Source organism: Rhinichthys klamathensis, unplaced genomic scaffold (assembly GCF_029890125.1).
Source record: "Rhinichthys klamathensis goyatoka isolate OS25496 unplaced genomic scaffold, OSU_Roscu_1.1 h1tg000032l_1, whole genome shotgun sequence".
Taxonomy (NCBI): domain Eukaryota; kingdom Metazoa; phylum Chordata; class Actinopteri; order Cypriniformes; family Leuciscidae; genus Rhinichthys; species Rhinichthys klamathensis.
Genome location: NW_026606581.1, coordinates 3465830 through 3492307, shown reverse-complemented (window position 1 = coordinate 3492307; position 26478 = coordinate 3465830). Strand labels below are relative to the sequence as shown.

Here is a 26478-nt window from a genome sequence, read left to right as displayed (position 1 = left end):
TCAGGAAACATTTAGTCTTATAAATGCTATCCAGATAACGAGTTTACCACAGGCCATTAATCCATTATATTTCTACATGGTCCATAACAGACAGCAATCATCAGTTCAGTAAATGTCAAGACAAAAAGTCATTAATTTTGCTCCAAACACTCACTCAGATTCAGAGGAAACATACCTCTCTGAAAGAGGTCTTCATCTTGACGTCTGACATTCATACGCCTTAGGGAGGAAGTCCGCTCCGTAACGTCAGCATCTTTGAAGCGACACGTCTTGAATGCCACGTTATTCCAGCGCCTTTAATGACAATTCCACTTTTAAGCATTCAGTATAGGATCCGTCTTATCTTTCTCAAGGATATTTTGACATTTGAAATGGCAAAATCTTGTCTCAAAGGAGCAGAGACTTTGCAAATAATGCGCTATATAATCTGCAAGGGTCTGGCCTGCTGTCTCACCGTTCAGAGATTTTAGTCGTTTCAGTTCTGTTAGCGAATTAGCGCTTTCTTATGCAATGTCACTTATTAACAGTTGAAGACACAATACAGTAAAAGCAGATCTGCTGAGGGAAATCCTCACGCAGAAAGTCGTGGATGGATAAAACGTGATGGATAATATCATATCTGCTCTTCATTTACAAATATTTACATATGAAATGTAGAGGTCATCTTTATAATCCCGATAATCCCTTCACATCGGTGGTTTGGCGGTGTCAGCAATTCTGATTGTGCCTGTGCGTCACTGCATAGCAAAGAGACTTGACTTTCAACGTGGTTAGCATAAGTGAGTGGATCAAATGTGAAATGGTCGTAACCTCCATAGACGATATTTAGATTAGATGTTGACCGTTTTTTAAGCGGTTGATTCTTAAATGATTACATTTGGACCCCACATGGCTTGCTAAAATTATGGAAGAACTTTGCAAATAATGACATCAAACTAAATTGACATCAAGATATGACAAATGGGATGACATTTAATGGCAAATGTTGAGTGTAATTAAAGTAAATGGGGCCTATTTTGCAACACAACCATCTTTTTTTTATAATTTATGAAATAAAAAAAGGGGTTGTTTTGTTCCAGCAGGATCATTTGTTATATAAATCTATGAAATAAAAATGTCTATACTTGCATCGTATGGTTGGAAAAATGTCCCCTAATGCATCTCAGTAATTATAAGAGCTTTTTCGAATCATGTCCATGGGGATATTGTGTTTTCTCTTATCAGGACAAATGACGGTGGCATTCATGGATAAAACCACATATAATTTCTCTCAGATATGGAGCATGCTCATTTATTGTAAGCTGTTTTCCGATGTACCTTAGTAAGCATTCAGTATCAGGGGAAATATGTTCGTCCATTCGTCCATTTCAGTGCTGACATGCTGCAACACAACCAGCACTGAACACTGAACACTGCTATTCTGAGAGGACTGACTCGTATGCAGGGGTGTAAAGTACTCGAGTAATTGCACTTTATTTCTATACTTTTACATTATGGCATTCAGACGCTCTTATGCAGAGCGCCTTGCAAAAGTGCTTTAGCATTGCATATGAGACCACTGTGATTAACAGATGGCAAGCAAGCAATTTGGAACACTATAAGCTAAGAAGTTCTTCCTGGACAAATAAACAAGCACTATTAGAACAATAGTCCTGTGCGTCATAATTTGAAGGTAATATTTTACCCAAGTAGAGGGGGAAAAGTATGTTTTACTCATTACAATTTCCTATAGTAGAAATGAAATACCTTGCATATATACACTATGTATAGTTGTATCATGATCTATCTATGAAAAAAATATAGATAATTGTTATTTAAAGATTATTTAAATGTTATTTAAAACATAAAGCATTACTACACACTACTGTTCAAAAGTTTGGGGTCAGTAGTTAAAAAAAAAAACTTTTATTCAGCAAGGATGCATTAAATTGATCAAAATTGACAGTAAAGACATTTATAAATGTAACAAAAGATTTCTATTTCAAGTAAATTCTGAAAATTTGAACTTTCAATTCATCAAAGAATCCTAAAAAAAAAAAATCCACAAACATATAAAGCAGCACAGCTATTTTCAACATTGATAATAATGAGAAATATTTATTGTACACCAAATTAGCATATTAGACTGATTTCTGAATGATTATGTGACACTGAAGACTGGAGTAATGAAGACTGGTCCATCAGAGGAATATGTTAAAATATAAAACACACACACGCACGCACGCACACACACACACACACACACACACACGCACGCACGCAAGCACACACACATACTGCAAAATTCAACTGTAACTTATAACCTAACACAATTGTAAACACAGTAAATGATTAATCTATAAACTACTATATTAAACAGTCAAACTATACTATAAAGCAGATTCTGTTATTTAATATTCTCCAGTTTTAGGCAGGCCGGGGTGCCCTTGAGCTATAGCACAATGAGAAAACTGTGATTGAACAGGTTCCTTTTAGTGCATCAAAGTTACTTTAATATGAAAATCTCTACAGTCTCTTAATTTCATCAGTCAGTTTCAAACACTAAGAAAAAAACTGTTTTAACTTTTACGTACAATGAAGTGAGTAAATTTTGTACTTTTACTCAAGTATACGGTTTGGCTAGATACTTAGACTTTTAATTTCCCATTTACTTTTTGAAAAATGATGTCAGTTCAGCCTAACTTTCTGTTTATAATAAAGAAAAACACAATGGCTAAGCAACCGGAACGGCGGTATTAAACTAAATTAAATATGATTGGCCTCGGTAAACGCTTCGCTGTCATTATGTCACACCAGCATGTGGAAGCGTTATTTGGTCAATGACTTGCATTAGTTCTGAGAATGCTTTCATTTCAACATGACATCAAATCTTCAAGGACGCTGGATTCAGTCTGCTAGGAGCGAGAGTCAAATTTGAAATTCTTCTCTCCATAGCACAGAGTCATTACTCTGGTCTGCTGAAGTTTCCTGGGTGCAGCGCATCTCAGCTCTTCATAGCACATATAGATTTAGAGTGGCTTCACTGGGCACAGTCATAAATACACTGCTGGAAAAAGCATTTCGCAAGGCATTTCGATGGCTTGTTTGAAAACGGGGGAATTCTGTGATTTCAGTGCCTCCGTTTTGAGTCATGCTGATGTCAGCCTATGGTCACTGTAACAGCATCTATTATGCTTCTCATTTTCAGAACAGATGGCCATATTCAGGGCAATTTCCACTGTTTACAATTCACCTTGCATGTACTCTAGACAGCCGGCCATTTATCAAAGCAATCAGAGTTGCTGTTCACTAATGGCTCTAGTGACAGTGCGCTTCAATGACTTCTTCCCTCAGATATGAAACAGGATTGAATATGGTATATTCACAAATGCCCTGTATGTATGATGATATGCTTATATAGCTGCTTATGATATATATGATATACATGGTGTTGACCAACAACCATGAATCAATCTATTGTTCAATAATGGAAACATACCAAAATCAAGAATGTATACTAAAGGATTTGATGATTTTCTGTTTTGTGCGCACACACACACACACCCGTTGGTGCATCTATCATCATGAGGACATTCCATAGGCATAATGGTTTTTATACTGTACAAACTGTATATTCTATCCTCTTACACTAACCTTACCCATCATATCAAACTTCCTGAATTTTTTTATAAAACATTGTTTAGTATGTTTTTAAGTCATTTTAATTACGAGGACTCAGGAAATGTCCTCTTAAACCACATTTGTGTTCTCATAAATCATATAAACAAGCACACACACATACACACACACACAAAAGGTTTAATTTAATTGAAGTTTGCCCCCTGGTGGTTTCAAAGCAGGCCCGATTTATAAAACCAGACCTATACAAATCTCACAAACTTGTGTTCTGTGTGGTCTTTTCATTGCATGTTTGGAATATTGAGCTCAATAACATGATTGATTTTCTTCGTCTCGCCCACTTTTTCCGTCAACAAGGGCTCAATCAATCACAGAGTCTCTGAAAACATGGGTGAATGACCATAGCAAAATAAGTAGGTTGAGTTTGATAACTCAGTCATGACATGAGCTCAATCTCCAGGAAAAGCAATACCCAAGATCGCCCATAGGAGAAGCCTGGAGCTGCAAAAGCTCAACGTATGACAGAATCGGCCGGTTGCTTAAGAATCGGCCACATCTGTCAGAAGAGCTGTCCATCACACTATAATATAACACAATTATAATATAATCATTTTCCTAAAATGAGCCTGAAGGAGATTTTCTCATTGGGTACTGCTTTCTTTTTTAGATTAAACCACAGCTGGAGATACATAATTATCATAGTAATGCACACATTACCTTAAATCCTAAGTAGCAGATGAATATCTTCAACATGCAGTTCCAAAAAAATAATTAAAAATAATAATTAAAAAAAAAGTTATGTTAAATATATATAAGGAAGATTGGGGCGAGGCTTGGAGTCTAATAAAAATAAATAAATAAATAAATGAAACCATTTAGTTACTATTATCATTTTTATTCATATTTTGAATTAGTTTTTATATTTACTGTTTTAATTGTAATCTTAGTTAAAGTTATTATTATTATTATTATTTAATATGTCTATAGTTTTTATTAACTTTTATTTCAGTTTTAGATTCAGTTATTTTTAGTAAATGAAAATGAAAAAAAAATTGCCTTGGCAACTAGCTACAATAAAATATGTTTACGTTTAATATATTTTATTTTATTTCAGTTCAGGTTTATTTTATTTCGTGCTCAGTTTATTATATTTTCATGGTTTTAATTTTAGTTTCAGTTAACTATAATAACCCTGCATAATATAAGTGATAACAAAACCTACACAAAATAAAATAAAATAAATATATACAGTATACGGTATGTCAAATACAGAAGCAAGGTTTTAAGTGGATCTAAATGTTCTACTTTTCAGATATGGTTTGTATATTGATATCAAATATCTAAATGTCTTAGAACAAAACAACCTTTGAAATTTTCATTGGTTGGACACACATGTGATCAAATTATTATTTTTTTCCCTGGGCTATAACTATAGCCAAGCCTACATTAGAAAGGCATGTATCTATAAATATCTATATAAAGCTATGCATTTTTACGAATAATCTAATCTAAGGGATTTAGGTGGTACAACTTTCGAAGATCTCACATGCAAAGATGAAGGGATCATATGTATGTCACAGCATGGGGCGAAATAATGAGAGCTGTATCCTGGGATTACGACAGTGACGACTCAGTCAGTCACTGTCATCCATCAATATAAAGCTCTGTCAGAGGACGCGCGGAGGAGAGTGTTCTGTCGCAGCAGAGATGTGCTGACTCCAGACAGTCACTCACTCCAGGTTAATTGAAGTTCACCCTTTTGATTGGTCAGTGATGGAACTCATTAGCATAGGTGAGAAGGTCAGCCTGCTTTGCATTTGAGCTCATTTTTACCGCTCTCAATAGAATCAGGCTCCCGAAGACAATTAAACGTAGAAAGGTCGGTCGACTGATTTTCCTGACTTTCAGTGCAAGTCTGCTTGCATTAGCGCAGAAGTATTGCCGGTATATCCCTGGACTTTTCCTGTCACCTAGAGAGATTGAATTAACTCTACTATTAGACAGGTGAATTTAAAAGCCGCATTGCAGGGATCTGCCATTGAGCTGAGCTTCTTAGTCAGAATAGGATTTTCCTCTGATGCTGATTTAAAAGCAGAAAATGAGAGCAGCTGGTTAGGGTGTCATGATTGTTTAGTGGAATCCAAATATCTTATCTAATAAGTCACAGCCCATTCTGAAAAGCTGGGATCTAATTTGAAAATTGAAGGAATTTCAACAGCTAATTTAAACCAGGAAATAAATGGAAAGGCAAAAAACAATGTTGGCACATAAATTATAGTCTAAAATAAAAAAAACTATAACTTATAGGTGCAGATTTACTAACAGTTTGCGCCAGTGCAAACCCTGTTTTGGAGTTAAAAAACTACTAAAGACAGGATTTACTAAAGACACGCAGTGAAAAATTCGTGCTGAAATTATTTTTTGCATTTGTAGGAGTTTCCCTTTCAGACACAACAATTTTTCTAGGGTTTGCATCAGTCAATTTAGCTACTGGTATTTGCGTCATTATCTACACATGGTTTCAAGATCTCATTCTAACTGATTTAGAGTTTTATTTTAATATTACTTGACTGAACATAAAACCAAATAAAACAAACATTATTTTTGCTAAAAGCAAAAAAGTGACAGAAATCATTTCTATATGGAAAATAAAACATTTACTTTTATTTTACAGTATGGTGTAGCTAAATTGGCAAAAACCTGTTAATGGAAAAATGTTGTACATGCACTTTTTTTGGAACCTAAACTTTACAAATTGGCTACAACAGATTAGAAACTATCCTGTTTGTTGCTATTTTTTTATACATCTCTACATATTATTATTAGTCTAAGTTATTAGGACATTCATGATCACCAATATTTCTTTTTAGAATAAACACTTCAACTTCACACTTCAAGATCCAGTGCAGAAGAGAGTTGTTTTCCCCTCCAGGCCACAAGTGAAACAAGCAGTAATTATTCAGAGCCCTAACTAGATAAAAATAATAATAATAATAATTAAAATTCTCATTTCCAGCGGGGGTTTCAGCTGGTTACAAATGGCCGCCAGCCTGTTCTCATTATCTCTTGAAAGTTGGAATTTCAACTTGCACGGTCCAGCGACGTGGAAGGTCTTTGAGCTGCGGAGACTTATTTATGGCTGTGAAATTTAATAAGCAGGGTGTGTGTAATCCTCTTCCCAGCTCAAGCAGTAGGCCTGGGGACTAACATGCACCACAAGGGTACGACAACACACGGTCAGTACACAGATCTGGCCCCATGATCAGAGAAAGGGCAGAGCCTGCTGTCTCGAACAGGGGGAGTCGAATATTGCGTTTTGGCTTGGCAGCCACAAAAGCTGGCAGAGGGCTGAGAAACTTGTGTCGAGTGGGCCTGACTGAGAGAGACGGGCGTCGGGCGGACTGGAAAGAGAGCAAGTACGCTAGTCGAGTGGCTCGTGACCGAAGCACGGAGGCTAGCAGATGCTGGTCCAGAAGGCTACTAACAGGATGAAGATAGTCCACCACGTGGGCCCACAGGGATTAGGAGTCAGTGAGAGGTAAACAGATTAGTCCAGAAAAAGAGGCAGCGCTTTTAACCTCATCACTCCCCTCACACCCTGAAGAGCATCTTCCACCCACTCGCACACTTGAGACTAAATTGTACCCGAGAACCTGTACCATCTGTCAGGAATACCACCCAACCTACAGTGGTGCCCACACACAGCCCCGTCCATGGAAACCTGGACACATAGTCGATGGAAGTTAACCCTTTCTCCCTCGGATGTCAGATAAGTCAATACGGGCTGTCTTTTCTGTCCAAATGAGCAACTTTACATCCAAAAGGACATAATCTACTCGAACATGCCATTGAAAACAGGATTATTCCTCATTCTGTTCTTGTTTACCCTCCAAGCCACCCGAATCAAAGGTAAGCCGGTGTTTGAACGCCGTTTGAATGCTCTTTGCTTGTTTTATTCAAAGAAAGTCTTAGAATTCAGCAAAAACAGTACTTTTGGTAACGTACAACGCCTCAGAGCTGCTACAGCCTATGCGATTCCTCACACAATAGCATCTTTCCGCCCTCAGTGATCGAAGGAGCTTTTAAATATTTTAGGAGCCAATTTGCGAGGACATAAAAGAAACCCAAAGATGTTTCTTATGCAAAACAAAGCCTTATGACAAATCATTTGATAAATTTGTTGTGGCACGCACGCCATTAGCGCTTGCTTTTTGGTTCAATATGCTCGTGTTTCGCTAACATTTCATGCGAGTTCTGAATGCCTCCAGTCTTGCTGCAGTGTTCAGAAGCTCCATTCATTAGGAGAGGGAAACAAAAGGCATTCTGTTTGTGGCCGTGTGGAACGCTAATCTTTCCTGGCTTGTAGCTTTGCTGTGGGGCCTCGCTCATCGCTTCAGAAGTACAGCTCAATTAGCATCGCCGCCCCTCATGTCTGCACATGTGCTCGGCAGGCTCATAGACAGCAGCGGGACACATGATCAAATCAGTCACCCCGGTTTATCTTTGAGAAATTGCAACAGTGGCCCTACATCTGCTCTTTTGCTAATTAACAGATGTGGTCAGATGTTCTCTGACCCTGAAACACATGGTTGAGACCCTCGTATCTCGGAGTGATCTGCTAGCTGTCTTCCACTGTAAACATCTTTTAATAAGGCCACATGTGGCTCTAGAACAGGGCATCTTTTGTGTCAGATCAAAATAATTAGACTGAAGGTCCAATCTGATCTGACACCAAAGTCTCAGATGAATTACGACAATAATTCCTATACATACAATACAATTCACTGCTGTTTCCAGTTTAAATGAACACGAGTTGCAGTAAAACACCAACTTGTATTGCTTTTGGGGTAGATTATCCATTAATTAAGACTTATTTTCGCACAGTTCCTTGCACAATATTATGTTATGACCTTAAAACACTTTTACCAGCTCCATGCGTAATGGTTTATCTGACAGTACATTTTTTCAGTAGCTCACCTAGTACAGCTTTGCACTTGCAATACTCGGGTATGAGTCCCGTGAAACGTGATAAACAAGCTCAAAGACTAATAGAGCCCAATTAAAATGGCATGGTTTCTTCAGCAAAATTATTTTTATTGCACGTTTGCTTTTGTTAACACTAACAGTTAGGTTTACAATAAAGGTTAGTGTAGGTAGTACATTATTTTCAAACACAACAGAGTGCTCAACTTTTAATTGATTTCCAAACTGCAGTGATACATAAAACAACCAATTTCATAAAATGTTACCAGATTCACGTTCATCTGTTTCGGATCAAACTGAAAGCACAATTCACACACATTCCACTCACTGAACATTTCATTTTGAAAGTGTAGCAAAAGAAGCAACATAATGTATCAACTATTGCTATCAGGGAAGCGTTATAGAGTTTCACTTTGTATAAGCAACCGTTACAAAAAAACATTAATACCCGTCTCTATTAATATTTGAAATAGTAAGATGTAGTAATTGTTATGGTATTCTTTTTATTTATTTATATATATACATATATATTATGTTGTATGTTTGCAGCTTTGAGTCCAAGAGAAATTTCCTGAAAAGGACAAAGTATAACTAACTCTAATAATATAATTTTGCAGAAATGTCACCACAGGCACGTTTTTCCAAAGAGCCTGAGCTGAGATTGCTACAGTTACTGAATACAATTTTCTTTTTTTGGTATCCAAATTTGTTTAGCCCAGGCTATTTTATGCTAGTTAAAGGTAGGGGCTAGCAATAACAAGTTACATTTGAAAACATTAGATCTCACCCTCCCTTCAGAGCGTCTCCAAAGTACACCTCCTTCAAAACACATGAACGCACACAGTCTGCAAAGCATCACAAGAGACGGCGTTAAATTACCTCATGTCTCAAAGCACATAACATTACAATAATAATGAACGTAAACAACTTACAGAACTCTTACTTGACTGCTGCAGATTCATTTCGGCATTGATAGTGTTGCCATAAAACTGCATAAAACCGAGTCTGAGGACGTGAACAGCTTCAGGTAGAACTTCACGGGTTGCCAACTCGTAATTACGGTTACGACATGGCGTGAATGAAGCATAAGCTCGTTGTTTTGGTACAGGTGGAACTGTAAAAGTCGGCTGCTGTTTGTTTTTTGGTACTTGGTGACTGTCTGTGTACAACTCTGCATAGCAACGCGCTGATGACGTGTGATGTCTGCGCGAGCAGGGTGCGCGGAGGAATGGAAACACATATGTTGACAGGCAGGACAAAATGCAATGATAGGACGAAAATGTTTTGGTCCTGAGACTTCCACAGAAGATATATGTAGGCTACATGTTTAGATACATATTACATATTTAGACTACTTCTATGATTGATTGCTATCAGGATGTGAAGATAGTTTCAAAAGGGTTTCTCTCAACAACTTTCAACAAATTGCCTACCCTACCTTTAAGTGCTGGTTCAGTGGTTATGCAATTCACCAGCAGATAAGCCTGGTCAACGAAGGACATTAACACCCAAAACACTATTTACAGGTAGCGTATACCTAGCTCTGCTATGCAGAGAAATCTCCTAATGTTCACAAGAAATCCTGTCTTAGTGAGGTACAAGAGGAATGATCGCATTCTTTGAAAGATTCTGTAAAGCAAGATTACACATTAGTATAGGCTTTAAAAGTTATCAGCAGAATGTTAAAAACAGAGGTATGCGTTTAGCCTCTACTATACTTATATCGCTAACGCTATTACTTGACTACTAACTAAGCTTATGCTAATCTGCGAGTGGTAAACAGAGAACCAGCAAAGTCTGAGGGACCCCCTTGCTGAGCCGGGCTTAATGTTTTAAGAAGCTCTCTGAAGTTTACCAGCTGGTCAGTCACACAACACTCCATATTGAAAACATTTAAACCCATTTCAATAGAGTCCCTAAATCCTATACTTTTAGCCTAACCTAATGGTATGACATTGCTTTGATTTGAACTAATAGGATCTCAGTTTCTCAAGATTTGTTGAAGTGGCTCAGATCTTACTTGGAGGGGACAAACAATTTGTCTGTTTTTTAATGGATCTGTGAATATAGCATCTAAGAGGAAATGATAAAGTTTATGCCATAACCGCTGACAAGACAAGCTATTAAACTAGTCTTAATTTGATGTAAAAACATCCAGATGTATTTTTATACGAGCTATTAACTGTATAATTGTTCGATGCTTCATTACTGAAGTAGGTAATTAAATGCATCGTTGTCATTATGCAGTGCATATGTTCACTGTGACAATGATATGAACTGAAGTTAATGTAGTGAGCTTTGCTGTTGTTCTAATTTCAGGAGCATCCATCCTAAACTTCACTGTTCTGTAAATACCAGTAAAACACCAGGTGCAAGTCTATATGTGGCCAATGACCGCAGGTGCTGGTTAACTCGAGCCGCTCTGGCCATAACTGATTAGGTAACAGGTCAGAAGGTGGGTCACCTTGAGTTACTTTAATACTCTTAGATGTCAGCATGAGTCTTCAACCTGAGGGTCCTTAGCAAGTAAGATCTTTGAATGGAAAATCACTGAAAAAATGAATTTACTGACCTTAATATTGTTCCAAAAAATACTTGACTTCTGTGGAACACAAAAGGAGACATTTTGAAAAATGTCTTTTGTCCATACAATGAAAGTCAACAATATGGGGTTAGAATTGTTGCATTATTCCAAATAAATAAATTGAGATTCACAAATAATATAAACTATTAAGTCTGATTCATATGAAATATTATTTGTGTGATTTAAGTGTTTTAACTGATAAATAAATGCATATCGCTTGTTAGCTGGGCATTTCACTTTTAATGATATCTCTTGGAATGCAAAAACCTGTCACACGTTTAAAAAGAACCCATATCTTCTCTACAAACAAGGGAATCGTAATACAGGTATTTAATGTTTAATATAGGCTACTATTTATAATGCTCTTTATCATTAGATCCACAGATCTGCAGCATTTTCATCATTAAAACTTGACTGAAGAAGTGGTAAAAGCTGTTGGCTGTTGTAAAAGTAATTTCACCTATATTACACAAACTCGCGTAGGCCTATTTATCACAAGATTGAATCCAATTATTCATTAGCTTTATAACGTGATGCTTCCATAACGTGTAGTTCCCATAACAGAGATGCAAGCGCTGTTTCTCTGGCATTTTCAAAGGCTCAAACAAATGTGGTTTGGCTTGATACACAGTCTAAAGGCCCGTTCACACCAAGCACGATAACTATAAAGATAACGATAAAGATAACTATATATGCGTCCACACCAACGACTGATAACGGTCTTTTTATTCTAAGCACGCGCGCGCCCGCGGTGCGGTTTCAAAGTGGACCTTTAAATTAGAATGAATTCTGATTGGCTGTCAGTGTTTTATCGTTCGACAGCTGGAAAAAAATCGTTCTGAAAGTGATCCCAACGATATCGTTCCTCATATCTTTATCGTTATAGTTGTGGTGTGAACTCTGTTATTCTTTAATATGGAGAACGATTTTTAGAATTATATCTTTATCGTTATCTTTATAGTTATCGTGCTTGGTGTGAACGGGCCTTAAGGCCCATAAAATTGCTACAGTAAAATATGTTTAAAATTTAGACCATTAAGGCCTGTTCACACCAAGCACGATAACTATAAAGATAACGATAAAGATATAATTCTAAAAATCGTTCTCCATATTAAAGAATAACAGAGTTCACACCACAACTATAACGATAAAGATATGAGGAACGATATCGTTGGGATCAATTTCAGAACGATTTGTTTCCAGCTGTCGAACGATAAAACACTGGCAGCCAATCAGAATCCATTCTAATTTAAAGGTCCACTTTGAAACCGCAGCGCGGGCGCGCGCGTGCTTAGAATAAAAAGACCGTTATCAGTCGTTGGTGTGGACGCATATATAGTTATCTTTATCGTTATCTTTATAGTTATCGTGCTTGGTGTGTAAGGCCTTTAGCCTTACACTTCCTATTTGAGCCAATGCAGATGAACGAGCAAAGTTAATTCAAGGCAAGACTGCCCTGATTGTACAGCCAAAAGTGATTGGTTGTAGCGAGAACGTGCTACGATTGGCAGCTCAATGTGGCCGTTATCTGATTGGCTTGAGTAAACGGTGGGTGGAGTCTACTTATTTGTGGAAGTATTTCAAAATCCACAGATGCTTGACGGGATTTACAAATGCACAAGAAGTGATTCACAAATGTGTGCAGCGATTTACAAATGCACAGAAAGCAGTTCACAAATAAATGCCAGGCAGAGTTGTGTTTGTGACATAAAACACATTTGTAAAAAAATATATATATATATTTTCAAATCTAATTTTATTTATTTGTGAGTTTTATCATTTTTTGTGAAACTCTTTACATTTATTTGTGGATCTTAATCTATTTATTTGTGAATGTGATACATTTTTGTGAATCTCTTTACATTTGTTTGTGAATCTCAATCTATTTATTTGGAATAATGCAACAATTCTAACCCCATACAACAAGGTCCAACATAGTCACCACACTGACTTTCAATATCAACAAAAACAGCTGAACTATGTTTAATTGCAGTAGTAAACTCAGTACATGTATGTACCAAGCATTTTTTTTTTGTAGTCATTTTGAAGACTTTCTTTCAGCTTTGAATTTATGTAAAAAATGTGGTTCCAATCAAATGCAATTAGATTAATACAAATAGAGAGCAGACCTTTGCAACTCTTATCTAGTGAAAGCGCTTAACATCTGCCTGGATGGTGTTATAACCGACTGCTTGACTTAGGCTTAATCCAATTAAATGTTCATTCAGCATACTAATCATAGACTTAAAAGGTTTCAAATGGTCTCTGGGCTACCGTAATTACATGAAGTGTAATTATATGATCAATCGGCTTACTATCCTTAGGTAAAGTCAATCCAACTCATCTGAAACAATGAACACACGCTGTTGTTGTGACATTTGCAGAACTCACGGCTGACGACTTGATTCTCAGGATCAGAAATGTGAAGTACAGGCACTTCCTGGAGACTCCACAGCCAATCAAACAGTCGACAGATGGCAGAGATTCACTTTCTCTAGACGGGCATCGAGCAAAGAGATCAGCGCTGTTTAGTACGGGGGTGAAAGTCTGTCCTCAGGAGAGCATGGCGGAGATCATCACCAGCCATAAAGCCTACTACAAACTAAGAGGTAGGACAACTTCTACCCTAAACACCACAGGGGACGGAGCCTTGAACATCAGTGCCAAATTTGGCTACAACACCTCAGATCCTCATAAATCATAATTAACTTCCAAATCATTTTGCAACCTTCTGGGAGATTAAGGATCAAGCCAAGCCAGAAAAAAAGGCTCTGAGCCAAGAAAGTGTACCTACTTTTTTTTAGACTTTCAGTGTTTCAGTGTATTTTTCTGTGTTTATACAGTAAAAATAAGGCAAGGAAAGTAAAATCAAAGTTAAAAATTAACTTGAAAATATTGTTTTTTTAATATCTAATCTAATTCTTAACCCTCTACTGTACGCATTATTATGCAATCATGGAAACAATTTTACAGTGTTTTTTTTATATATTTAAAGTAGACTCAAATTAACATTTCGTTTTTTTTATTTTATTTTTGGGGGGGGGGGGTACTTTTGGGTGCGTTGCCATATGGCAACATTGTGCGACAATGGAACAGCCTGATGCGTTTTCTCCCAAAATGACATGAAATTCATAGATGATTACAGACCTGTCTTTTAGAAATGAAATTGTTTTTATTATTTAAAATGTTTTCAAGAGCTTTGTGTACAAAATATGAAACTCATTTTCAGAGTATTGTTTCAACAACATTTACAAAACATCTGACGCAAACTCATTAGAACTTTTCAAGTGAAACTACTCAATGTGAAATGATTATTTCAACAACATTTACAAAACATCTGACGCAAACTCATAAGAACTGTTCAAGTGAAACTACTCGATGTGAAACGCCATAAAGCAGTTGTTCTCTCCGTTAAAGGTGGGGTATGTGATTTTCTTTTTTGACCATTTTTTCAAAATCACTTGAAATACTATTCCTAACCCACTTACAGCCACTGAATTAGAAGCACTGACATGAAAATTAAAAAAATTAATCATCTGTGGAACGGGCAGGACTCGAAAAACTCCAGCCAATCATTTCCAAGACCACCTAGAATCATTGGACAGTAAGTGCGCCAATCAAACGGTCGTACCATACCCCCCTCCCCCATGCCCCTCATCGAATGGGTGGAGTGGGTGGAGTCAGGGCCAGCGTTGGAGGAAAGAAGGTAGGACCTTTTGAGTTGTGTATTTTCAAAATCTGCCGGCCGTTTTGCAAATCACATACCCCACCTTTAAGGCAGAGGTGCACTTTGCACTTAGAGCAAACCCTCTGACGATGCCCTTGCAGCCAGGATTCTTGCACCTTCCTTTTGGTGCACCCATCTCTGGCCAGTGATCAAAGCGGTCAAGACGGATATATATTTTACTTTTATACTTTACTTTTACTTTATAAATATATACAAATATATATAAATATATGAGTAGAATACAACCATCCAACTATATCAGTGGTGCATCCATACATTGTCATTCATACAAAGCTACTCTGCATTAGCATGGGCAAAATATTGTTCCATTACCGCACAATGTTGCCATATGGCAACATACCTATTTTATTAAATAAAAAGGTAATATAAGTATCAAAACAATGTGACAATGATTGAAAAAAAGATTAGAACTTACCCCAGATGCTTGATGTATTTTTTTATTCCGAAGAAATATGAAAAAAATGAGGAAAATCTTCACATATACACGAGCACTTTTTCAGCAGCTGGAGTCATCAAAAGTGTGTGAAAAGAATGACGTTGCAAGGGTGTGTGTAGTGTCGTGATGTCATCAAAGCATATCATTGGTTACCACCAGGTTCTACCATGAATTTAAGTTTAATCAGAGCTCATATTTATTTTCAAATTTCAAGAAATGTCCAAAGAAAGGGTATGTTGCCATATGGCAACACTGTGCAGTAGAGGGTTAACTGTATACACTAGAGTTCAAAAGACTGGGGTCAGTAAAAAATATATTTTTTTAATGAAACATACTTTTATTCAACAATGAAGCATTAAAGTGACATTTGTAAAAGATTTCAAATAAGATCTATTTCATATAAATGCTGTTTTAAACTTTCTATTCATCAAAAATGTAACATGGTTTCCATAAAAATATCAAGTGGCATAGCTGTTTTCAACTTTGATGATAATAAGAAATGTTTCTTGAGCACCAAATCAGCGTATTAGAATGATTTCTGAAGGATGTGACACTGATGACTGGAGTAATGATGCTGAAAATGTGGCTTTGCCATCACAGAAATGAATGATTTAAAGTATTATGTGGTGAGCATAGGATAAGCATGTTCAAGTGAGCATTATATAAGCAAGAGGCTAATGTTCAAAAACATCTCACCAAGCCCAAACCTTTGAATGGTAGTGTTTATGAAACCAGTTACATTAAAACTGTGAGCTGATCAATAAACAAATTGAAAAACACTTAAAAATCCAGTAATCATTTACTAACAATCATGTCGTTCCAAACCTGTATGATTTCTGTGGAACACAACACTAGAAGTTATGAATAATGTGCTACTTGTTTTTGCCATGCGATTACAATGAATGTGGACAGAAGCTTTCAAAAGGATGCAAATCCTGGATAAAAGTATCATAAAATTAGTCAACATGAAGTCAAATGGGTTTGGAATGAAATGATAGCGAGTACATAGGATGAAGTGTCCCTTTAAGTGACGATTTATGCTTGATCTGACTATTAAAAATGACTTTCACTGGTGTATTCTAATGCTGTCAGGTTGATTTAGTCATATTAAATAATATTTTTGGCTTGAATAAAACCAGTTAATTAAGATAAAACCACATGAAGCACTATTTTTGGTTACCTGACAAAACATTTTAAGCAGATAGCATGATATTAAATTACTGGAACAAACAAGCTAAAGGTGAGGCATATTTAGCTGTCAGATGCAGTTAAGAGATACTCTTAATTAATTAGATGTCCATAATAACTGTGTTGGCAAAATGAGATAATGGCAGAAAAAGGCTGCATACTAATACTATTAAGTATGTTATGCCTCTGTCATATAATTAATTTTAGGTGTCCTGGCCTGTTTTTATCAGGTCTTTTCTGTTAGTCCTCTCAGTCATCTCAACACAATTCTCTAACAGCCTTCTCGAAATAATTCCCATGCTATTTAACAGTTTGTCAAGAATCTGTGTGGGAGGCCTTCCGGATCTTTCTTGACAGAGTTCCTGACACCATGGAGTACCAGCAGTGGGTGTACGCCTGTCAGAGAGACTCGCTTTGCATGGAGGATCTGGCCCGAAATTTTAGTAGCACACAGGAGCATCTTGACATGGTAGCCAGAGTAAGTAGCTGCTTGTGTCTGATTGCCAATTCAGTCCAATCGTCTTGCCAATACAGCCCAAATGTGCCAATATCATTAAATTGAAAGAAATGGGTTTCTTTTTGAAAATTCTCAAAGAGATTTATATAATTTACAGAGAGTGGATGCTCAAGATGAACAGGAGAGGTAAGAATCCCGAAGATGATCTTGAATTCAAGGGCCTCTTGGTTTCAGTATTCATGGTATGGCGATTTCCTTGTCTTCATTTTTAGGGACCAAAACCCTTCAGAATATCTAGAATGAGGTCACCTGACTAGTGGGAGATGAGAAAATCTCAGCCTGTCCTTTAAAAAACAAAGTTTGTTCATATTTGGTGGCCTAGCTAAACACTGCTCTCTGACCTGATCCACTTTAATAAGAGGGATCTGTGCCCAGACATATTACGCTTGGGTGTTAGAGCCACACAAACATACCCGGGCTTATATGCAGTCAACCCTTTTATCGGGGACAATGAATTTTATTGCATTTATCATTCTCGGATTGATTCATCCCTTCTTAACATGTTTTCAATTATTTTTAGGGCTCTCACACCTGCACTAGGCGAGAAATGTAAGTCCTCACCGTCCGAAAGAGAAAAAAAATACTGGTTGATCTTATAAAAACGTGACTGATTGATGGCTTTTTATGCTTCAGGTTCAAAGAGTCCTGCTGAGCTTTTCATCATGGAATCTGACAGCGTATGGCCACTAACCTGTGCTTTTTAGAATATGTGCTTAACATACTGATGAAGTTAGAAACAAACAAATTGACTATTCTCTGATCTGATAGGAAACTGGGGCACCAGATGCTGTCCCTCAGAGGATGGAGGAGCACATTGTGGAGTTCAGCATGACTGTAGTAGACCCCGTCTACAGCGCACTACTGAGGGATCCAGGCAGCCCTCAATATGAAGACCTCACTCGCAATCTTCACGAGCAGGTTAGGCGAAATGATTATTAACTATTAAACAAATGCCATTTAACTTGGATTTTCTGATGTTTCGAGGTACAAACAGAACCTAATGTACTAATTATGAGAACATTTCTCTAAAAATCTCAAACACATCCAGTAGCGGTTTTAGGCACGGGCGAACCGGGCAGTCGCCCGGGGCGGCATTTTTTCATGTCACATGGGGGGCGGCACGAGCAGTTAAAAAAAATCCTCTGCGCCGCTAAGGTTTTCTATTTTCTATCATTTCAATTCAAATTTTGGTAATGGCGCCCCTGCTTGCTGAGAAGGTGCCGTGCACAGAAGCGATGTCAAGGGAGTCTCCTGATTGGGGGTAGCTCACCAAGGGGCCGTTCACATGTCACGCCTTTTGCGCGCTTGAGGTCGTTGTTTCAAATGTAGGCGCACGGGAAGCGCGCTCATAATTGAAGCGACGCGCTCATTTTTTCCAGGAGCAGCGAGATGAAATTTTTTTAACTTTTCAGTATGGGGGTGCACCCAAACACGTGGGTGTTTTTCTCTTCTCCGTAAATAAATCTTTTAGCAGAGCTGCAGCAAGCGTTTTTCTGTGGTGGAAATCCATTAGCTACTAAAACTTCTTTGTCGTTGTGGAGTGCGCAGTGCATGGTTGTATAGCAACGACAGCCATGGGAAAATCGGACCGAATTTTACTATTAATAATAAGCTACTGTGCATTATAAATGTCAGGAATTTATCTTTATTGACTCATTCTTTTTATAAAGTTGATTTAAAGGCTGAAATATGTGAGGTTTATCTTTTTATAAAACCTTTTTTTTTGTCAAAAGTTTATTTGAACGTGTGCATGTTAGTAGATAACATAAAAGACACTCCTTTAAAATTTGGCCATCATCTTTAATGTTATTAACTTGGTGAATAGATTTCATTGTGTATTAGGCCTACTTTTTGAACAAGATTCTGTGTTTAACCGTGATGATTTTGGTCACTATATACATGAAATGGAATTAATTTTCATAATGATCAACTAAAATCAACTATAATTATGTGTTTTTACAGTAGCCTATAATATGCAAAGTACAATTTTCTATTAAAAAATAATCTCTGATTCTGTCCTTTTCTCTGACATTTAAGAGTGACAGGCCTACAAAAGCTATTTTAGTTCTAAAACAGTTTGGATAGTTGTTAATTTTAGAGTTATTAGAGATTATTTAAGAGATAAGTATTGTGTTACTACATAAGTAGCTCTCGGCCACTTTCACTTTTAAAAACTCTTTTTCGTGACAAAGTATAGTTTAACATGTCATAACTAAAAGTGTGCCATGCATAGAATTCGAGGCGGTAACCATAACCAATGAGCTAATGGTTCCTCCCTGAAAGTTAGATTAATATAGCAAAATAACTGGATTTTCTTACTGTGTTTTTCAAATTAACGGTATGTGATTTTATTGTTGGGTTTTTTTTTTTGGTGGGGGGTGTGGGGGTGTGGGGGGGGGGGGGGGGGGGTCTCGCCCAGGGTGTAATTCAATGTAGAACCGCCACTGAACACATCTATCAGCTATGTCATATAATTACACAGGAAACAGGAGCATAATGACTTAAAATGTTTTTTAAAAGATCTACATCTCACCAGAGTCTGCATGATGTTGTTGAACTCAAAGCAGGTGAAATATGGAAACAGGAACATTGGAACAGGAACACAGCTATGAACACTAATAAAAGACATACATTTTTAAAATGTACATTTTAATTTTGTCAGGACATAATAAGGTTTCTTTAAAAAAAAATAGGCCTATATATATTATGCTTATTTTAAAGTCCTGCTGTAGTCAATCATTTTATCCCTTAAAACTCACCTTTGATCACCAAAATGACATCTTATCTTTGGGAAAAAAATCGTCATGCTTTAAAATAGCTTGAATGTAACTCTACACCCTGGCCTCATTAGGGTTGGGAATCGTAAGAAATTTTTCGGTTCCGGTTCCGCCAAACGATTCCGGTTCCGGTTCCCATTCAATAACAATTATTAAAACAACTAATACAAATAGTAGTACGGGGAAAATACACAATCCTTTTTGTGTTTTATTTCTGATACTTGTCAAATGAGTTTAACAGACTGGCAATGTCAACAAATGCAACATATTATTTAGCAATAATTTTTTCTGAAGGAAAATAAAAAATGTTGCATTCTCAAGGATAATTTGGGACCTCTCCTATATCTTATTGTATCTCCAGCAGTGGAATACCCTCTCAGAAGGGGTAGAATATGCTTGAACACACATGTAAGATCCAGACAGGTGAAACATAATATTTTTAAAATCGGTTTGAATGATTGATTCATAAAAACTTCACTTGTTTCCTTACTGGATTAAAGTGCTCTAGCAGTTAATAAACAGAAATGCATGCGTCTTGCGGAAGAACATTGTAGCCGGAGCTACTTCTCTGTGTTTATGTCTATGACACGGGTGAGTCACGCAGGCACTGGGCTACTCCGCAGCAGTGCCGAACCGACCAGTGTAAAGTAGTCCGAGTCTAAACGCTTATTACAGCCTTACCGTAGTGATTCAGGATAAGACAAAAACACGTTTTGAAAAAAGGCATTCATGATGTAATCGCTCATTATATACATTTTGTAAATTCTGAAGCGAATTTTCGTTATTTGAAGCGACTTTCAGAAGGTGATTAAGGCCCCGTTTACACGAGAACGATTCCGGGTGAAAACGTAAAAATATTTTTCCGGATGTGCCTTTCGTTTACACGGCAACGGCGTTTTGGGGGCTTAAAAACGCAAAAAAGTGAAACCACCCTCCAGAGTGGAAATCTTAAAAACGCTCCACCGTCGCGTTCCCGTCTAAACGGTAAAAACGCAAATCTGCTCACGGTGGCTCTCGTCGCGTACGCGTTTACGTCACATGCATGCGCCAGTACAGGAAAATAACAACCAACATGTCAGATTATTTCCATACGTCGGACCTTCAATTTGACCTAGCAGCTCTGAAAAACATACAAGAGTCTTTTCAAAAGTTGTACAAAATATTCTAAGATATGGTGTTGTTGTGTGGCAGTGCTTCACATTGCCACCTAGCTGCCTGGAGTGCATACTACATCGAATTTCACACACTTTTGCGTCACCATATGCACGCGGATTTCCCAACCATAACGCTCGTCTAAACGCAGAATAAAAAGTGATAACGCAACGCCACTTTTGCGTTTTTTCTTCAGATCGTTTCTGTGTAAACATAGCCTAACTGTTTTGGTTGCTACAGTAGACATCAGTGTTTATTCTCGAACTATAAACTTTTATCTCAGTACTTCTGTGATAATTTGAATATTTTTAACACAGAAATGTCGATACTGTGTTGTTGAAAAGACTGAAAGTAACGTTAAAGCTAACGTTAGCTGTTTCATGTAGAACTGCTCTCTCTGGGTCAGCGACAGCGACAGCGCAAACAGATTTGAATGTAGTGTGAAGTTTTTGTCATTTAGGAATAAGATCGCGTGGGTGTTTGAATCGAGATCGTTTAAAGATTAATGGTGCAGCTCTACTGTCTTTATTCTCTCTCTCTCTCTCTCTCTCTCTCTCTCTCTGCGTTGATATCTGACGCAAAAATTTTTTTAACTTGTTATAGGCTACGAATAGCGCGAGGGACAGTGCATTCATTACAATTTTAATATTCATGTGGTGAGACGTCGCCATTAAAGGATAAGCTCCCAGCACTTCGTCCACACATCGCATCAGAACCGTTTTCGGAACCGAAACTCAGGAATTTCTGCATAAGAACCGGTTCTCGGTTCCCAACCCTATGCCTCATTTAGTATACGCGGTTCTATGAATATGCAAATTGCCCTGCCTCCACTCACTCACACCACTCTAGAGCAAGCGTGCCGCACAAGTGCTGAAAAGTGAAGCCAAAGTGTCTCGATCGCTCCCCGGTGGCTGGTCCCAGTATAGGTTATAAACCCCGCCTCCCCATGAAGTCTACTGGACGCGATGGAAACTAAACAATCAAATTACACTTCAAATAAATTTTTTTCAAAGATGTTTTCTGTCATTTTAGGTAGTTTTTATCACGCTGATTTAAGTTTAAGTGTTCGTTTTTTAAATAAGTTTAGTCTTAGTTAGTTATTTGATGTTATAAAAACGGGAATTTGACGTCATGATTGACATTTACTCTAAACGAAGTAGTCACTGAGGCACCAACAGACTTTTTGGGGGGAGCTTCAGGAGGAGATTGGAGCTTCAACTTTAATTTCTGCATGCCCATAACTGTTTATTTCACACAGTAAATTTTGTATTAAAGGAAGGGCAGGGCCTTTATATCACGAATTTACTTCCTGCTCACTACTGCACAGAATCAGGTCCCAAATCTGCGCCATATTAGGACTTTGGCGGCTTCACTTTTCACCAATGGAAGGGGTGTCGTCCACATTTTTTTAATGTCTATGGTTCAGATATCCACTCTTTGATGATCACACAATGATGGGACAAGTTAGTTTGTGACGTCAGAAACACCAGCGATTTCAAACCGCGTTTTTGTGACTGTCTTTTTTTCCACTGCAGTTTTAAGGAGAAAATACTCAGCAACGGTGTTGCAACTTATGAATTTGCACATGATTTGTCTTAAAGGTGCAGTGTGTGATTTTTAGCAGCATCTAGTGGTGAGGTTGCAAATTACAAACAACAAAAGTTACGGTGGCTTTTCAGGAAAATAACATTTGAACATAACGGTTCATTTTGTAAGGTCTTTACACACCACTGAAAACATAGTTATGTACATTATATTGAATTTCTGTCTACATATCCTCCTAAATATTACACAATGCACCTTTAAAGCATATTAAAAACACCACATTAAAACAACATTAAAAGCTTGATTTTCACCACAGGGGGACTTTAACTTAATATATAGTTTATATGTAGTACTGAGTTATGGTCAAGGAACAGCTAGTTTAATGGGTAGTGAGTGATAACTTTAATTACATAATTCTGAGAAAATAAGCAGAAATAGTGCAATTGTGTTAAGAACCTTCTAGAAAACATCTCAACGGTTTTTGTTTTTGTTTTTTCTTGCCATTTTAAAAACAAATGAATAGTAAGTCCCAGTGGTTGTTTATTTCTCAAACTACATAGACAAGGCAAAGACAAAGTTATATAGTAGATTTGAAAGTAGCTTACAGTAAAAGATCAAATAACAGGAAAGCCAAATAAGAATTGGGTAACTTCAGAAGGCAGCATGAGATTAGTTTAAAAAAAAGACTAGAGCCATGGCACATGATTTTACAGCGTGGCAGCATGTCTGACAATCCATAATCTGGGGTTTTGTAACCTACCGTACAAAGATTACTGAATATTGAAATAAAAGAAGAGATATTGCAAATATGTCTAAAAATATTTTTTATTGACACTTCTGCAGATGCTGCATGTATTCGACAAACTTCCTGGGTTTAAAGAGATTCGAGTGCTGGGATTTCGGTAGGTTGATGTTGGAACTGTGGGATTCACCGATATATTGCAGTCCATTGAACTTGAAAATTGTATTTTTGGATGGGTAATTCTCTCACAGGGGCAACTCGGGGTAAGTATTTGAAGAAATACTTGGCAAATTGTATTCAGAACAACTGCGTTTCAATAACTGTACCATTATGTTGTTTTGTACTGTAGATAGTTGTATATAGTTGTACTATATACTGTGTAGTATACTTATGAAAATTAACCCTCATGTTTTGTTGAGATTGACTTTAGAGTTCCAGAAACCACAAATGCTTTTAAATATAAAATACATTCAAATAGAGGACACATCTATACAATGTGTACAATCAGTTCTCATGAGATTTGAAAAAGTCTCAACCTTATTATGTCAGTGATAAATATGATTATTGAGATTTTAAATGGGCATTGAGGTCCTTTAAAGAGAACAAGAGTGCTACGGTGAATAACAAACATCTTACAATTCCCTTCATAACATCGGTCAGAGCTGGAGGTGTTGCAGCGAGCTATGCTGTAGTGTTTGAGACTGATGGGACACAGGCCATAGGTGACACAGACTCCACTGATGAATATGACATAGAGGGATTCCTAAAGAGCATGGTGGTCAAGGCGCTAAGTGAGGACACATCACTTCCTGTGGACGTGCTTTCCCTAACTTTTGAACCAGGTACACAAAATCAATATAATCAATATAAAGGACCTAGACAGACTACAAATATTTAACCTTACCTAAATCGCCCTGTACAGACTCTTCAACAGCAGACAAGCATGAAAACACGAGATCCAGTACTGAAATGAGTAAAGAATCGAGATTTTTTCCTGGGGAAATGAGTACACAGTCCACAAAAGCCAACTCGGAGGAAACTATTGCGCCTTCTGGAAGTGTGGGGAACTTTTTTGGGGATCTAGGCCCTGTTAGGACTCAAACAGTTTCAGGTGAGGGGACAGAAAGGAGTGATGTACATAAAATACTTGATATATCGTCCCATGTCCCGACACTAGCAGTAGCCACAGAGCTATTCAGCAACTCCCACCTTGAGGGTTCTAAGACGGCAAGTCAAATCACTGAAGACACTTTAGCTATCAAAGGTAAATTTCTCATTTGTAGTGAGTAGTGCACAAGAGCGCCTGCTTCCCTTCTAAGAGCCTTAAGCTAGGCAGCCTATGAATGAGAAAATTAATTTTAATTTCACATTAGATTCCAAGCACTTTAAAATACACTCTCTGAAACCGGTTCTTTGTTTTCCAGGTTTGCCAAGAACCACTACAGTGGATTCCCTATCAAAGTTGTCTGAAGTCCAAGAGGATGTAGGAAATGAAATTGTTGCCACAGCTCCACCACTGGACTTGGAATCTTTTGAAGTGGCAAAAGCATCTACTTCAGCTCAACCTGAAATGGATTTTGATATGACACCAGAGGCTATTCCTGCGGAGGCAACATCATCAATCTTGACATCCCTAACACCTACTAAGCGAGCTCAAGTTTCTGTATTTCAAGGAGATGACACAAATGGCCCCTCCGAACCTTTAGAGACCTCTACCGAAGGACTTCCTTTATACCCTACCGGTTCAGTTGATAGCCCGGAGTTTCCCCCTTCAGTTGACCTTAGTGACCACATCGAGTCTCCATCTGTCAGTGCCACCGTAGACACACTCCATCCTGTTGGACCTACCACTCCAAAACCAATTATCCCTGAAGCTATTCCCTCTGACCTAACGCCCACAGAAGATCTCATTTCACACCTGACCCCGGACAATTTCCTGGAGGAAGGGGGACAGACTCTTTGGACAGTTTCACCTCCCCCACAAGAAGGTAGTACAGATAATGGCAGAGACGTACAAGAAGATGTAGAGCAGTCTGATGAGGACGAGACTCTGGACTTAGGGAGTGGATTCCCCTCAGAGATCGACGAGAATCCACAATCCTCGGCTCATCCTCTAGGTTACGTTACCACTCCTTCGATGATGGCTTCTAACCAGGCCAAAGAGTTAGTGGTATTTTTTAGTTTACGTGTGACTAATTTGATGTTTTCTGAGGATCTTTTCAACAAGAGTTCCCCCGAGTACAAATCACTGGAGAACACGTTTCTTGAACTGGTAGGTAAACACACTTTTGTCTTTGACTTTCTCTTGCTACATGCCTTTTTATCCTCCTTTTGTTGTTAGCTTTACTTTTTTTTTGTATTTGTGCCACAGTGCATGCTGGGAAACTGAATAGATAAAGTGTGTCATTTGTCTGCAGTGTTTTGACAGATGGCATCTGAGAACAGTGTTGTTCGAAATGTAATATGCCTTTTTCTATACAGCCAATGTAAATAGGGTTTGGGTGACTGACAGAAAAATTGAATTACATTTCTGTACATTTTGTGCAAGGATACTTATTTTGTCACTTCAAATGTTTTTCTATGAACTTTTGTTTACCTTACTTTTCAATTTCAACAGAAAAATACAGGGTGAAACCATGTATGGCCATTTCAAAACATAATTATGCAATCTCACACAAGCACGAGTGGTGTAGTACTAAATATCGGCACAGCTACAATTAAACAATTAGCATAGGTAGGTAATTACAATTGTGCCGATATACGGATAGATTGTTAGTGTGATATTGTTTTCATACATTAGTTCACTAAACACGAAGTAAAAACTGAGTAGCTTAAATTTCAGACAAAATTTTGCCAGTTGTTCCAAAACAAACCAAAGCATCAAGCTTTGCATATCACCAAGCAACATAGACTTGAACAGCATGTGAGTGGAGCCATTTTTCCTCCCTGTTCAAAATGATGTGTAATCACTCCACTCCAGCTCCACATTTCCTTTTTTCCATTTTTTGCACCCCGGTCACTCCATGCTCACTGGAAAGAAAACCTGCCCAGAACAATCCTATTGCAACTTTTGCTTCAACTAAAAAAAAAAAAAAAAAAAACACTACTCGTACTCGCTCAAGGAGAAACACTCCACTCCCACTCTACACCTCTCATATACACTCACATACAATGTGGACAAGAGTATT

The 26478-nt window shown here is 37.6% G+C and overlaps 2 protein-coding genes across 4 annotated transcripts in view; one reads left to right on the top strand and one right to left on the bottom strand.

Moving 5' to 3' along the window:
- Positions 1-26478, bottom strand: part of colec11 (collectin sub-family member 11) — a 69576-nt gene that overhangs the window by 33677 nt on the left and 9421 nt on the right. For both annotated transcript variants that reach the window (XM_056245613.1, XM_056245614.1), the window contains exon 2: positions 176-294. The gene's annotated coding sequence lies outside the window, so the exon portion shown is untranslated. The remainder of the gene's footprint in view (positions 1-175; positions 295-26478) is intronic.
- impg1b (interphotoreceptor matrix proteoglycan 1b) overlaps positions 6849-26478 on the top strand; it is a 32626-nt gene continuing 12996 nt past the window's right edge. For both annotated transcript variants that reach the window (XM_056245609.1, XM_056245608.1), the window contains exons 1-11: positions 6849-7527; positions 13570-13794; positions 16869-17035; positions 17172-17200; positions 17595-17623; positions 17708-17751; positions 17843-17992; positions 23392-23450; positions 23951-24132; positions 24213-24401; positions 24715-25562. In XM_056245609.1, coding sequence (XP_056101584.1) covers positions 7461-7527; positions 13570-13794; positions 16869-17035; positions 17172-17200; positions 17595-17623; positions 17708-17751; positions 17843-17992; positions 23392-23450; positions 23951-24132; positions 24213-24401; positions 24715-25562 — 1989 coding nt within the window. In that variant the 5' untranslated portion in view covers positions 6849-7460. The remainder of the gene's footprint in view (positions 7528-13569; positions 13795-16868; positions 17036-17171; positions 17201-17594; positions 17624-17707; positions 17752-17842; positions 17993-23391; positions 23451-23950; positions 24133-24212; positions 24402-24714; positions 25563-26478) is intronic.